The sequence below is a fragment of the Dermacentor silvarum genome, chromosome 1, assembly GCF_013339745.2.
Source record: "Dermacentor silvarum isolate Dsil-2018 chromosome 1, BIME_Dsil_1.4, whole genome shotgun sequence".
In the NCBI taxonomy this organism is placed as follows: Eukaryota; Metazoa; Arthropoda; class Arachnida; order Ixodida; family Ixodidae; genus Dermacentor; species Dermacentor silvarum.
Window position 1 is genome coordinate 284,703,693 of NC_051154.1, and position 15,886 is coordinate 284,719,578.

The following is a 15,886-nucleotide window of genomic DNA, read 5'->3' on the forward strand; positions in this document are numbered from 1 at the left end:
GCGCGCATAGCGAGCGAGGGTCACGAAATTGCCAACGCCAGCCAACGCTCGCTTCAAGATAACGGCAGTAACGAAACTTTAGGGAGCGGGCGGCGCCGGCACAGCACGCACGGCGAGGGGCGCACGCGGAGACCGTGGAATGTGAGGGAGGAGGGCGACAGGAAAGCGGTTGTCGCCTCAGCAACTCCGCCGCTTCGGTGGTTCCCCTCGCCCTTCCTCGTAGCTCCCTCACTTTCGACTGTCACCGTGCGTGCCCGCCGCCATGCAGGCGCCGCCGCTTCAGCCGGCCCGGTGCCAGCTCCCCGAAGTTTCGTTTTCTACCGTTATTGGGAAGCGGGCGTTTGCCGGCGTGGGGGCAGTTTCGTTGGCCGGCCTGGGACAGCACTGCTGCTTCCCTCTGCGCCGTAGCCGCAGCGTGCAAGGTCAACACGTGACTAGAAAGTAGAGGAAGCATAAAGGAGAAAGAAGGGTTCACTGCCATTTTCTACGCGTGGCTACGTTTTTTTCTCATTCTTTTTTTTTTTGCGTTTGCGCGAGACATTGAGGGGTCTCTCCTAAGATTTTACTCTATGTCGGTGCCAGAGCAATGCCGGTCGGAGGCGCCACCGCGTGATTTGGTTCGAATTAACGAGATTCGACTGTAAATTGAATGCAAACATTCTAGCCGCATTCCTTGACTGTCGCATACACGTGGCGGCTCGGTGCACATGTTTTGCATATGTGCGGGCCTTGAAAATTGTTGCTTTGGTTATAGTGTGGTACCGCTTATAGTGTGGATATTCACGACTCCGGTGACTTACGTTATAAGCGGTCTACACTGTACAACATATATATGACAGTACAAGTGTTAGGAATGGTGTGACATGACATTATACATATTATAAAAACAAGGCATCGGCTTGGAAGAGTCGAGCCTCAAGACTTCTTTAAATAAAAAGTTTTCAGGAAAATATAGCTTAATTACAACTTTACATTGAACAGGCGTTTTAATGCAATAACAAATGAGTCATGATCGCGCACAGTTACAACATCGCTTGGCAGCTGCGATAAATTCTATGATAAAGTGCAAGAAACAGCGCTGAGTTTCGAAGGTAGTTAGGGCGCGCAAACATGGATTGTATTTTATATACGTGATCCAAGCACAGAAAAATGAGATGGGCTGGTCTGATGTGTGAATGTATAAACGGCGAATCACTAAAATAAAGTCTGTGAAAGTGCGAGAGTAGCGCAATAAGGCTTCGCTTTTCTAGTGTGGGTAGATCCAATGAGGCTATGATAGCTGTCACACTATGGAAGCGTGACTATTTTCCTGTGATAAAGCACGCTGCTTCATGTTAAATGGTCCAAGTTTGTTAATTAGGTATAGCTGATTAGGGTTCCAAATAAGGGCGGCGTATTCTATTTTCGAGCAAACTAAGGTTACGTAGGCAAGAAGTTTGCAGACGGGTTGGCAGAGTGCAAGTTATGTTTAATAAGTCCTAGTGCTTTTGACGCCTTATTGGTTACTGCATCAACATGCGCATTCCATGAGAGGTTAGAAGAAAGATGCCTAAATGTGTTAGTGTAGATTCATTTTCGACTGCCACATTGTTAATTACGTAATAGTGCGGCTCGGGGATGCTAGACTTTGTAAATTTTATATACTTCATTTTTGAGACATTTATTTCCATCTGCCGTTGTTGGAAGCAGTGCGCTACAGTGCAGTCCACTTATAACGATATCGAGAAAAACGAGAAATCCAATCATTATAACCGATTATCGCTATATCTGGACTGCGAAAAAAAAAATGCCGAATATACCTTTGCAGTCCTGAAACCGAAACTGACACTTGCGATAAAAAATCGACGTTGTAGAAAGTAGGCCGTGAAAAATGAAACTTTTATTCATACCTCTAAATAGCGTCTCAATCGTTAGGCATGCTGAAATAAAAATCTGCACTTGCTTTCGCGGAAGTTTCGGAGTCACAACCGCCGTGTGCATCACGTCCATCTGCTGCGCGAACACTGGCGGCTATAATTTAGCGCGCATGAATTCAATGAGCGACTCGATCGATAATGTTGCACTTTGGTTGAACCTCGGGGTCGGTGTCAAAGGCGGGCAGTTGTCAGTCTCGTTGTCACTGCTGCTGCTGTCATCGCCTCCGTCGCACAACGCCGCCGTCTGTGGCGACAACGATCGCCCCCGTCGGAGTTCTCTTCGCAGAACGAGGCAGCACTATTTTCACTCAGCTCCTCCATCGAAGCACCACCTATTTCATCGTCAGTAGCGACGTGCTCCCAGAGATCGGACACCACCGTGTTGGTTTCGCCCATGGGGTTTTCGTCGTGGCGCACGAAGCCCGCCTTTTCCGTTGATCGGCATGGACACTGCTTCTAGCCTTCATGATCGTGGTGCTCCCGTATTTCATAATCGTCATATCATCCACTGCGCGAGCTCGTACTTCAAGTCTTGCAAAATTTGCAGCTTCGTCTCGAGAGACGCAGCTTTGCGCTTTGACGGCGCACCTCCCGCTGCTTCCGCGGTGCATAGGCTGCGCAGGCGCCGCTTGCTTATCGCTTTCTCTCCCCTCTTGCAAAATTAGTTTCGTCTTAAGGGGTGCACCTGCTGCTGCTTCCGTTGAGAGAGAGCGCGGCAGGGAGCGCAGGCGCACCTCGCCAGAGGAGGCGTTGCCTTCGCTTATCGCCTTTCTTCCACCCTCTGCTCGCGCGACCGCCGGGGACGCGGGGGTGAAGCAGCTGGCGCCATCTTGTGCACGCTCACCAACTTGCGATGCTCTCCGGGGCTTTCGCAATCGGCGCGCGGGCGGGATGCGCTGCGCGGTAATGGTGGCAGATACGAATTCGCGTAGGCAAACTTTTCGCCCCGTCTCGGTTAAGGGCAACGTAGGAACGCAATTTTCACGATTATTCTGCATGAAAAGCACTGCCCAGAAGCAAAATTTCAATCGTTATATCCGATATGTGGTGAGTAATATATCGTTATATACGTTTTTTTTTCTCATAGCCCCAATGCATAAGTTGATACTCTTAGGTCAACTCATCGTTATAGCCGATATATCGTTATATGTGGTATCGTTATATGTGGACTGCACTGTATTTGATTGATGTCAGATTGCAGTGCACTCACATCGCCAGTATTAGCAATCTGCCGGTGTACTACGCAATCGTTTGTGAATAGTCTGATTGGTGAAGACAAGTGGTTACTACTATCGTTAACATAAATTAGAAACAAGATTGTCCCTAACACAGGGCCTTGTGGAACGTCTAATTTTACCTTTATTCATGAGGATAAAGTCTAAAATTTCTTAAAATTATCTTTGAATAAATTATCAATGCAAAACATTGTCTCATTCTAGGCCCATTGCAGTAGGCAGGCAGGTTCCTGTCTTGTATCTATTTGAGCCTCTTACAAAAAAAAAAAGCCGGCACATCCCACGCCGTGTGGGAATTGATGTTATGCGAAGCAGAGTGCAGGGAGCCGACCAATTTAACGGAATGACCATGAGAGCACCAAGACGTAGGCGACTGTTTCATGACCTACATGACATGCAGGTCATGACATTCATGTCATGACCTATCATTTATGTCCGAATTCATTTTAGTGGATTTTGAGTGTTAATATCTTTTCAAGGAATCATTGCCATTTTTGCTTAGTCGTGCTCATGACTATGACTGCTATTATCGTCCTTTAGTGTTTCCTTCACTTAGTACCCATGTGCGAACCCATTCCAGTTACATACCAAGTTAACGAAACGACCATGAGAGCACCAAGATGAAGCCGGCTGTTTTGTGACCTACATGACATTCATGTCATGATCTATCATTTATGTTCATCATATACTCTTGTCATACTATGCCAATTTTGGTACACACCAAGTTAACGAAATGACCGTGAGAGCACCAAGACGTAGACGGCTAGATAGATAGATAGATAGATACTGTCGAAGTGGCAAATGTTTGCCAAGAAATGCTTCGCATTTAAAAAACTGAAAACCATGCCTGATGCTGGATTAAACCTCGGCCTCTCAGCAGGACACCCCAGTGCTTTAGCAATTTAGCGCACTCACGCGCATAGATCTCTCATGCCGACACCATCTAGCTCTTTGACATGACAAGCACGGGCGTCACATTGTGTAGCAACAGCATTTGCTGGAGTAGAGCCACGTTGCACCAGTTTCTTTCAGGCCACAAACAATGCATGACTAGAACACGCAAGTAATGGCCAGCTTTACCACTGTCTTTTGTGTCTGTCAAAACGCATGCGTGATGATGTGTGCAGCAGCCATTGATATGTGTGAGATGATCATGTGCTTGAAGAAAGCAATGCTGCACATAGACTGATGTCTTCCTCTGTGTCTGCAGGGAACTGGACGGGTAAATGCGCCTTCAAGCTGAAGTTCATGAAGGGCGGCGCCATCGAGTTTGGCCAGGCCATGATGGAGGCCGGCAAGATCGGTGAGCACCGCCCCTCTGCTGCTCCACTGGACTGTTCTCATGGCTTCGAAAAGATGCGTGGAGTGTGCACTAAAATTTTATTAATGGGAAGTGCATGTGCAAACTGTTAAAGCTAGGGTAGTGCAGGTACTACTCAGTTATGCCACTGGGAAATTTATAGAGAACAAAAGAAACAAATGCTAAAGAAAGCCACTTCTTGTATACAAAAAGAGAGAAAGTATGATACAGCCAAAGCTCGATATAACGAAGTTGTACTTGCAGCGAAAAACTTCATTATATCGAGAATTTCATTATGTCAGGGTTTCGTTAATTCCATAAAAGATGGGAAAATAAATAAAAGCCCGCAGATCCCACGCCCTGTGCGAATCGATGTTATGCGAAGCAGTGTGCGGAAGCCTACCAAGTTCACAAAACGACCATGAGAGCACTAAGACGTGGGTGGCTCTTTCATAACCTACATGACACGCATGTCATGATATTCATGTCATGACTCCTCAGGAGTCCTTTTAGCTACACCCAAGAGACCATCAACCTTTAGCCTTTCCTTCATTTAGTACCACATCCGAACCCATTCCATTGGTTTTTGAGTGTTAATCTTTTTCGGTAAGTGATTCTCATTTTTGCTGAGTCATGGTCATGACTATGACTTCTACAATCATCTTTCAGTGATTCCTTCACTTAGTACCCACTTCAGACCCCATTCCAGTGGTTTTTGAGGGGTAATCTGTTTTTGCTGATTCATTGTCATTTATGCTGAGTCATGCTCATGACTGACTTCTACCAGCATTCTTTAGTGTTTCCTTCACTTAGTATCCACATCCGAACCCATTTCAGTGGTTCTTGAATAAAATTTTTTCACCGAGTCATTGTCTTGACCTACATGATACGCACATCATGACATTTATGTGATGACCTATCACTTATGTTCATAATACGTTCTTGTCATACTATGCCAATTTTGGTACCTACCAAGTTACGGAAGGACCATGACAGCACCAATACGTAGCAGCTGTTTCATGGCCTACATGACACGCATGTCAGGACATTCATGTAATGACATACCATTTATACTCATCATATACTCTTGTCATAGTATGCCCGTTTTGGTACATACCAAGTTGACGAAACGACCACGAGAGCACAAGGACGTAGGCGTCTAGACAGACAGACAGACAGACAGGGCAGGGCAGGCAGGGCAGGCAGGGCAGGGCAGGGCAGGGCAGGGCAGGGCAGGGCCGGGCCGGGCAGGGCAGGGCCGGGCCGGGCCGGCCGGGCCGGGCCGGGCCGGGCCGGGCCGGGCCGGTTTAAAAATACATCCTCATTCTTGTACATCAGAGTCTCATGACGAAGCTTTGTTTTATTGCGATATGGACACTTCAACCGGATTTCTGCCGTCAGCGTTGCCGTCGCCGTGAGGTTCCGTATAGATTCCAAGGGCGATAAAATCGTCGCCGCGCATCGTATGCGCGAGCGAAAGCGTGCGGGGGACGCGCGCTATCACGGAGGGCGAACGGCCGGCGGAAAGCAAACGCGACCGTCCCGCGAAAGGCCGTTGGGGTATGGGAAGGAGGGAGGCGGGGCGGCGCTGTGCTCCGGCGCGTATCTTGCCACTCAATCTCCCACGCGAAAGCAAAAAACGGGAAGAGGGGGGGAGGGGGGGGGGCAGCTTCTCCTCTGCTAACAACTTCTCTGCCCGGCGGTCGCCCGCACCATCTCGTATCTCCACACGGCTCTGACCTTTGTATGGGCTGTGCATTTGCCGCTCAGTTTCCGTTGAAGCGATAGACCGCGCGAATTTGCGCTTGCTGCCAGCGTTTTGACAGTCATTGGCTGCGGTCATTCAGTGTGATCTATTCATGTTTGCTTGTTCGTGCTGACACCGCGATTGTTAATTCAGTTAGTAAGCCAATGTGTCCAAGTTTATGCAGCCGATAAAACTACTATCCCTACTCTGAATAGCGTCTACTAATTTGCTATCGCAATCGATGCTTCGCCTTTCGGGCGAAACTGCGACATTTTTTATATCTATTTAGTTGTGTTAGCCAAATTTTTATTGCTGTTTACCCATGCCACGAGCATAACATCGCTTGCAAATGAAGAGGCTCTTCATAACTTTACTATATACAGTAACCTGGATACAACGAAATTGACAAATTCCCGAAAAACTTCGTTATAAAGAGGATTTCGTTATATGCAGGTTTCTCACAAAAATTCGAAAAAGAAACACTTACCGTATTTACTCGATTCTAACGTGCCCTTAATTGTGACGCGCACCCGTTTTCCATTTTCGTCGAGGCACTGATCCTTGGAATGTCACACCAGGTACCGGATGCGTGGACGCGCGTTGTTTCGCACAAGCGCGAGGCATCGGAAACAAAGAGCGAGCGTCACGATGGCATCGTAGCGTCGTATAGTGTTGCAGCAGAACCCCGCTGTTACGTTCCCGGGTGCTGCGTTTTCCCGGCTGTTAGGTCGTTTTCGGCCGGTCCCGGCACAGCTCCCATAGAACCCAATGCAATGGTAACCCTGCTGTTGCGTCCCAACTGTGGGACCGTTCCCGCATGATACGTTGCGAACTGCCTCTCCGCGCCGGCCCGAGCGGCCATTTTGACTTTTCATGTCGCTTGGCTTGGTAGCTTGACGATGGCATTGGCTGCCCAAAGTGCCGGGGGCGACAACTATGACGTATTTTCGGTTTCCGCCAGCTAAACTATGGCCCTTGAGATCCGTATTTGCTATATAAAGGTGGTGTCTATGACACGTTGTGGCCCTAAAATTGGTTTTGGCTCATAGATATTCCGTATAAGGTCCAAGGACGATAACACAGTCGCCGCACGCCGTATACTGTATGTGCGAGTGAAAACGTGCGACCGCGTTGACTGCCTCTAAATCTCGTGCGCAAGAAAAGCAGGGAGGAAGCGCGCCTTCTTCCGTTGCGCTCGAGGCACTGGCGAGGGAGTGAGGGGGGAGGGATAGCGGGCAGCGTTGTGCTCTGGTATCAACTGCGTACTGCGCGGCGGCACACGGTCGCACGGGCCGTATCTTGAAAGTGATCTGCGTTGGGGTAGAGTCTATAGCAGTGTAGGTGCGTCGGCGGCTCGTAGCTTTGTGCGTGCTGTGTGTTCTCGGCGCTCAGTTTACGTTGGAGCGATAGACAACAGCACGAAGGTCACTTCGCTCGCTTCTCCAGCGGCGCTTCCACACGCCGCCAGCGTTTGACAGCGTTTGAGAGCGCGTGTCCGCGTTCATCGAGTGTGATATGTCACGGCGTGTACCAGCGCGTCGGCAACATCAACCGGAAAAGGAGAGAGTGCCGGCTTGGCGTGCTAGGCCAGCTGCAGCAAGCGGCAGGATCAGGCTTGAATGACGGGAGGGGGAAAGGTCACACCCGCGGCGGCAAGATCGCTAGATCGAGGGATGCAGGCCCGCGTCGCAAACGCACGGACGCACACTTCGCATTCCGTCGTGGCGGAGAAGGTGCTTCCGGTTGCTGCTCGCGCAATAATGACGAAATTTGGGGCGAAATCTCTAGGTTGTCAGAGGGGAATATTCGTTATATCGAGGGGGTCTCCCGCTGCCACTTCGTTACGTAGAGGTCTCAAATACATGTGCTTCTATGGAGTAGCGGCGGGGAATATAAAAACTTCGATATATCCAGGAATTCGTTATATGGAGGTTCGTTATAAACAGGTTTAACTGTAGGTTGCTGGTGCTAAAGCTGTGGCCCACAGTCCACTCTGGTTACCTAAGTGGGCTTGAGGTTATTGTAAGGACTGCCATGCACACTCGCAACTGCCACAGATAATAAACATTATGTGCTGCATTAAACTGGCACAGTTAGTGTTTATTAACTATTAGCTGATGCCTATTAAACTAAGTGTGATAAGCAATAAACTGATTTTTGCAGCACTTTCAGCAACCTGTCTGGGTATGGTTACGTTGTATACAATAATCTTTGGCCAGCATGGCCTCCTTACATGATGGCCATCATCTACGGAGCTTCATACATCAGCAGCATTGCATTCTTGGCTCGGGACATCCGTAGGCGGGCAATATGTGGGCACTACACAAACCTCCAGAAGGTAACACGAATCTCTGGTGGCTGAAATACACATTATGCTACCAACTGGGCACATTCTCTGCATGCTCAGTGAGGTCTCCAAATCATTTTTGAGTGGCATTGTATATCAGCTCCAGGGGCACCGGTTGTTTAACCACTTTTGATCAGTTCGTTTTTATATGGCCCTGTGTATTGTATATCGGGTGACACAGATTCCTGCGTAGTAGTCAAAGAATTTAGATGAGGAGTGCCTTCGTCTTCAGGCAAGTGCTTGAATGTCCCGGGGGAGTCTCTAATCGTGTCCTGCATTTACCTCAATTTCTTGATTACTAAGGCTCTGTTCGCGATAATATTGATGCCTTAGAGATTCTCGAGCGCTAATCTATGATGATCTTTAGCTTAATTTAATATTTGCCTTTAGTATCCCTTTAAACTGAGAACTTTGTTGAAAGCCAGTAGAAATCAGCATCACTAATTCATTAGTTTCAGAGAAAAAATCACTTCATTCTGTTCAACGGAAATTCTATTCATAAAAAAAAACATATTCCAGACCTTCATACCATACTAGAACTGAGCTGTAATCCGTGCTGGCATGCTACTTTGGTGTTGCCTTTTTAATAAGAGTAGGCCATACTGTATGGCTTGATTTCTATGTACCCGAGTTACTGATAGCTTTCTACATTCTTGTTATACAATGCTTGGAGACTCCTTAGCATGTGCATCACCGTGTTTTCTTGCCCAAAATTGGTAAGCATCAAATTTTATGAAAAACTTTCTGATATTCGATTAGAAATTAACTTTTTTTCTTAATTAAATTTGATTAGAAATGTGCTAGTCTGTTTTCACACGCGCCTAGTTTTTTCTTCATGAGTTTCGGTATTATGTATGAAGTTTCTGGCTGAATGTGTTCGGCCAACCCTGAATCACAGGCAGTAAGGGTCATTTGTTGGTTTAGAGCAAGAACACAGGACGAGGAGGAAGTTCGGCACGCGACTCACTTTATCTTTAGAAAGTATGCGCAGAGGAGACAGACCTATTCAATATCTTTGGCTGCAGTAGTGTCACACGTCACGTAAAGCAAATGAAATGTGCACCTATGGTTCACATACGATGAGAGCTGTCTGTACAAATTCCAAACGAAGCCTATACTGGCTTGGGGTGAAGCCCACTTCCAGTTTGCTGCCTGGTGTTTCCCCCCTATTGCTGAAAAATTTTACAAAATATTTTTTCTTTTCGTGGATTATGCTTATTCTCAATGTGTTTTCCACATTTAGATAAGTAATTTTTGGTGTATTTATATATGGTGCCATGCCGATAACATTGCCTACTGCATTTGTGTCATGCAACTCCCACTTGACATCTGTGCCGCTTGCAGTGGTTTCTTGCCTGTGGTTACTCGTGGTTTGCGTTTGTGTCTGTGTTTGTTATGTTTCTGTACAAGAAGTGACCCTGTGGGAACACATTTGGGGGTTGGGTAGTGAATGGGGCATTGCTGAGTGCGTCTCCCCTCATTCGCATCCATGCACTGCAGCGTCGCAGCATGCGGCTGGAATGGCTCCTCCGCCATACTTCCCGCCTCCGGGTCCGTACTACTGCCCACCTCCGCCTGCATACACGCCAGGACAGGGTGTCGACTACGGCTTCAACGTACCCTACAACGTGTTTCCCGATGCACCTCCAGGTAAACTGGTTTAGTTTACTTATTTATTGAATTTTATTTTGTTTATTTAAAAAATTGAAGTAGATCCCATGCACTGTGGGAATCGATGTTATGCAAAGCATTTTGCGGGTAGCTGGCTACCCAGCATCGTTTCGGATTATGCAATGCGTTCCCAGGTAGATCGACATGTTGTGTAAGACAAACGGCTATGTGTCTGATGCAAGCTGTTCGACGTGAGCATATGACATACAATACCGATTGTTGTGTTCTGCATACGTACTGGATGAGTGTAAGCGAGAGAAATATGAATTTTGATGTCATCATGTTATACAACTGTACATAACTATCATGTACATAACTGTCATGGGGTGCATGTTAAAACAACGATGGCGTTTGCACTCTGGCTATGAAACTTTTACATCTGTTCGACATCAATCATCAAGGCGGTACAGCATCGCACAGTTTCTACATAGTGTTAGCTGCTCTGAGAAAAGTACAGTGGAATCTAATTTGAACACGCTAAATTCAAACTGACACGGTTGTCCTCTCAAAATTATGTGTACAGTTGAACCCACTTTAACAATATTCAAGTGCCTCGAAACCGGGTTGCATGAAAAAAATGAAAATAAGGGGATGACGCAGCTGTTGTAATAAAACTATAATAGCGGGGTGGGCCAGTGCCCCCTCCTCACCACCTTCCTTCATCTTGCTGCCGATTGTGTTGACTCGTTGAACTGTTAACTCTGCTTCCTGCACAATCATATGTAACAAGCTACGGCTGTCGGCATTCAATAATGGCAGTGCTATTACAACTGCAAAGAGGAGCCACAGGCGGCAAGTGACATGCTAGCTCTGATGCTTCGGTGGCCCCAAAAGAGTCTTTTTAAAAAATGCGAGAAGGTTGCCGCAGCAGCCTCTCAGTTTGAGAAATCCAGAAAAATGCTGGGGCAAAATCGCCTTCACTGGCTTGCAGGAGAAAACCCCATGTCCGTCAGCCTTGCTTGCCTTATGCGAAGCTTGCTGTCGTCCTTCTCCAAGGCATCCAGGTGCTCCACGTAGCACAGCGAAAATGAAGCCTTGGAAGGACTGAATCATCTGCAGGGCGTCCAGCGAGGGCCTGCCCTACCGCGTCATTGCTTTCGTTATCACTGTCGCTGTCGCTATCTGATGTAAGCACGTTCGTGACGATCGCCTCATCAGTTAGAAGTACAGTAGAACCTCATTAATTCCGATTTCACGGGACCGAAAAAAATGGCTGATTGTCGAATTATCGAGGGTATCCAGAAAACAATAAGCAAATGCTTACTATGTCAACACGCCTTTATTTAGTGAATGAATGGGCAAATCCTGTTGCTATTTTGCACAAAAGCAGAGCGAAAGGTGGAATTCTCGCCATCTCGTGACTCATTGGCTCTTGCAGCGGCAATCGAGGCCTCGTGACTTCCTTCGTAGCACGGCTGCGGCATGCGCTTTCATTTGCAACACGCTTTGCACTACCGCCCGCACATCCCAATTATGTTTTCGCCACCAAGCTGATCGCCAAAAGATTCTCCGTCCATCGCGATGTTGCCGGTGCTCTTCATCCTCGACAGCTTCGCACCGAGTCAAAATGAAACTGCCACAACCGCTGTGGAGAAAACCGCGGCCGCTATTGACGCGATCATGAACGGCGACTTTGCGGTGCTGAAGGCATGCAGCCTACGCATGCACCGAGTCAGAACGAAACTACCGTTTGCTGCAACAACTTTGGACGAAACCAAGGTCACCATCCATGCAGTCATGGATGGCAACTACGCTGTATTTTAGGCACGCAGCCAACGTGCGTACCGGGTGAAGGCGAAACTACTGTTTGCCGCAATTGTTGCTGAAGAAACTGCGGCCGCTATCGACGCGATCATGGATGGCGACTGGGCAATTATGAAAGCCCACGGCCAACGCAGGTGTTATACGCGGCAATAAACGCAAGAATAAAGGCTTTAAAGGCACAAATAGGCACGAAGCGTTCCGGTGTTGCTGTCATTCACGTACGATTTTCGCTTATGACTACGGCGACGCGGACTCAGCGCTTTGTTCGGTTGGGTGCTAGCGCTGTTTTTGCTCTTTTGCGTCGCACATTTGCGGCGCTCCTCGCTCGCCGAGCTCGGAAAGTTGTCTGAATTAACCGATGTGCGGCCAAATATGTCCGAATTAACGAGAGTTTTGGTTGCATTGCATAATGCATACACCGGCTGGGACCAGATAACTAGTCCGAATTATCTGATTTTCCGAATTAACGAGCGTCGAATTATTGAGGTTTTACTGTACTTATTTTCCAAATCTACAGCAGTGCGCTTTCTTTTCACTGACAACATCGTGCATTGCGATGATCAGCAGGCGGATCGGCATCTTCCATTTTGGTGGTGAGACAAACGTGGCTCAGAAACGACGTGGCCAGGAATGACTTCGACATAACCAACAAAGACGAGCACGAGCGACCTAATCCGTTGGTGCAGAGCTGCACAGAATGAGGGGCCACCTAGCAATCTGGCAGCTGGGTGCGCAGCATAGAGTTATGGGGCGCAGCCCATTCATGTTCGGAGGGGTGGAAAGGCGACGGGAGAGAGAGGCATGGCGACGTTGGTGATGCAGAGAAGGCTGGAAAACAGGTTGTATGAGCGCTAGGTCGAATTTCTCTTTTTCTTTTTTCTTTTCAAGGATTTCGGATTCCATTACCTTTTGGCATGGACACACAGCAGCCAGATTTATCGTTGATAATGCGGCAGGGGGGCATTGTAGTAATTTGGTTATTTCACCATAGCAAACACACAAATGTTGCGGTGCAGCAGCTTCTCATTGTTATAGCCAGTATCGTTAGAAGTGGTTTCATTATACTGGTATCGTTATAAGTATTGATACTGGTGTTGAAACCGCGATCGTTATAAGTGGGGTTCGAGTGTATTTAAATGTGCGAAAACACCCGGTAGTTCAAATGCATAAGCGTTTGTGATGGGTAATTCGAATGCACTACAGTAAAATCTTGTCACTACAAACCCCACATTAACAAATTTCAGATTAAACAACTTTTCAGAAATCCCCTGCTGACCTCTTATAGTTTCAGTGTAAAATTATTTCAGTACTACGAACTTCAGAATACCGAACTTTTCAGAATACCGAATTTTCAGAATACCGAACTTTTCAGAATACCGAACTTTTCAGAACAACGATCGTTATTCAGTATTTATTTATTTCTTGAAAATACCTTACAGGCCAAAAAATGGGCATTGGGTAGGGGAGCTTCAAAAATTTTACATAGCGTAAGTAGCATACAATTATACAGAACATAAAGCACTTTGCTAATAATAAAACAAGAAAGACTCAAGTTTGAACAAACTCTAAAACCCTCAGATCAAAAAAAGAAAAAAAAATGCATACAAGAAGCATGTAGACAAGAAGTTATTTAAAGTAAGAAATGCATGTTTATGTCATGATGGAATTTTTCTTTGTTAGCTTCAGCTACAGGATATCGGGAAGGTCATTCCACAAGCGGATTACACGTGGAAGCGCAGATGAGTTAAAAGCGTTGTTTAACCATAGATGTGCGTGAAAGAAAGATGATTATGCAATCTTCGTGAGGTGAATGGAGAGACTTGCAGAGCTATTGGTGATGGCCTTGGTCCGTGAACATACTTGTGAAACAGCAGTAAAAGTGCTACATCACGACGAGTGTTCAAAGAAGGAATTGATAAATTGTTTTTAATTTGCGTTATGCTTTGTTGTAGTTGTAATTTGTGGATGAATCGAGTGGCTCTATTCTGAACTGATTCTAACATAGTGGTTAAATAAATGTAATGAGGGGACCATACTGAACAAACAAATTCAAGTTTAGGGTGAACAATGTAAGATAGGCTAATTTACGGACATTAGTCGGTGTCTTGCAAAGGTTCCGATGTAAATATCCCAAGGATGGGGAGGCATTCCCGCAGATGTTGATATGTGTAGTCCAGGAAAGGTTTGTCAGGTTTGTGCCTAGATATTTGAAAGAAGTAACTACAGACACAGGTTTGTTATTAATATAGTATGAAAAGTTGGGAAGGAAATGTTTACGAGTGAAAGACATTACTTTAAATTTATCTTGGTTAAGGCACATTAGCCACATGCTACACCAACTGCTAATAAGGTCAAGATCATTTTGAATTTTTTACGTGGTCATCAGTACTAGCAATTACTCGGTAAATTATACAATCGTGAGTCAGCAAAAATCCACATATGAGAAGATATGTTATTCGGTAAGTCGTTAATATATATCAGAAAAAGCAGTGGACCGAGGACATTGCCCTGTGCCACACCAGAGGAAACGTAAGAGAGCGGTGATGAAAAAATTGTTAACCACAGTGAACTGCTGCCGATTGGTAAGAAAGTTCCGAATCCAAGATAGCGTTAGTGAATCTAAGGGTAAAGAAGCCAGTTTAGAAATTAGTTGGCAGTGAGCTATGCGATCGAAGGCTTTTCAAATATCTAAAAACATGCAGTCAGTTTGCAGGTTTTTGTCCAGATTAAAATTTAATTCAGTCGAACTCAAATAGTTGCGTGTTGCACGATAACCTTCCTAAATCCATGTTGGTTTGCGAATAAAAACTTATATTCTCTAAATGATTGTAAATGTGGGAGGTGATCATATGCTCTAGCATTTTACAGCAGATGGAAGTAAGTGAAATGGGTCTGTAATTTAGTGGTGAATTTCTATTGCACATTTAAAGATGGGAATGGCCTTCGCGATTTCCAGTCTTGGGGAAGCTTTCCTGTCGATAGTGATTACCGGAATCTATGAGATAATATTGTACTCGAGACTGAAATGTGTTTTTAATATCTTTGAGTTTATGTCGTCATCGCCTGCTGATGTGGACACTTTCAGATTACAGTAAAACCCCGGTGATACGATCACAGCTGGTACGAATTTCGGTGTGATACATAGTTCTCAATATGAAAAAAATCGGCTTTTCCGAACGCGTTGCCGTGCTGCTCAGGATCATACGAACGCGTGAGCAACAGCGGCGGCGGCGGCCGAGCCAGCGGAGTGACCGGCACAGACAAGCTAGCACAGCGGGATCTGAGCGGGATCTGAGCGGGATCATAGTCTCCAAGCAACCGGCCACGTCACGCAGCTGCGTACTCTCATTGGTCCCCACGTCGAGCGAGCGGACCACATCACAGCCTAGCTGATGCTTGACGAGAGAAAGACGACGCGGCCCGTTGCAGCAACCACGACCATGGCAGCAGCCACGACGGCCAAAACACTCCTGCGCTTGACGGGCTCAGCCGTTCAGCCCGTGCGAAAACATTCGCGAGATCAGTGCGCGCACTTTAAACCTTCCAAAAGGTGACGTTGAAGATTTGGGCAAGAAGAAAGCACACACGGATAGCAGAACCCCATTGATACATTTTTCAAGGGACCGCGAAAAAAAAAATGCCGTTTTGATCAAAGGGAAGCAATGATTGCGATAGCAAATTAGTAAAGCTGCATGAAGAAGGATAGCAGTTTTATCGGCCGTATAAAATTGTAAGCCTAGGCATACTAACTAAAATTACGGTGTCACGCGCGCACAAGTAAACACGCACCATCTCACTCGGACACCGCGAAGTACGTAACGGGCGCGCGCACGCTATGTCACGTTGGCGAAACGAGGGGCATCGGCGCAGCCAACGTTACCGGCGGTTCCGATGGGCCCGGCGCCG

At 46.7% G+C, this 15,886-nt stretch overlaps 1 protein-coding gene across 1 annotated transcript in view; it reads left to right on the top strand.

The window, feature by feature from the left end:
• The window catches only part of LOC119441202 (postacrosomal sheath WW domain-binding protein-like), a 43,036-nt gene extending 32,812 nt beyond the window's left edge, over positions 1–10,224 (top strand). Inside the window, exons 4-5 of the mRNA XM_037705860.2 lie at positions 4,362–4,454; positions 10,046–10,224. Coding sequence (XP_037561788.2) covers positions 4,362–4,454; positions 10,046–10,209 — 257 coding nt within the window. The 3' untranslated portion in view covers positions 10,210–10,224. The remainder of the gene's footprint in view (positions 1–4,361; positions 4,455–10,045) is intronic.
• The last annotated feature ends 5,662 nt before the right edge of the window (positions 10,225–15,886 follow it).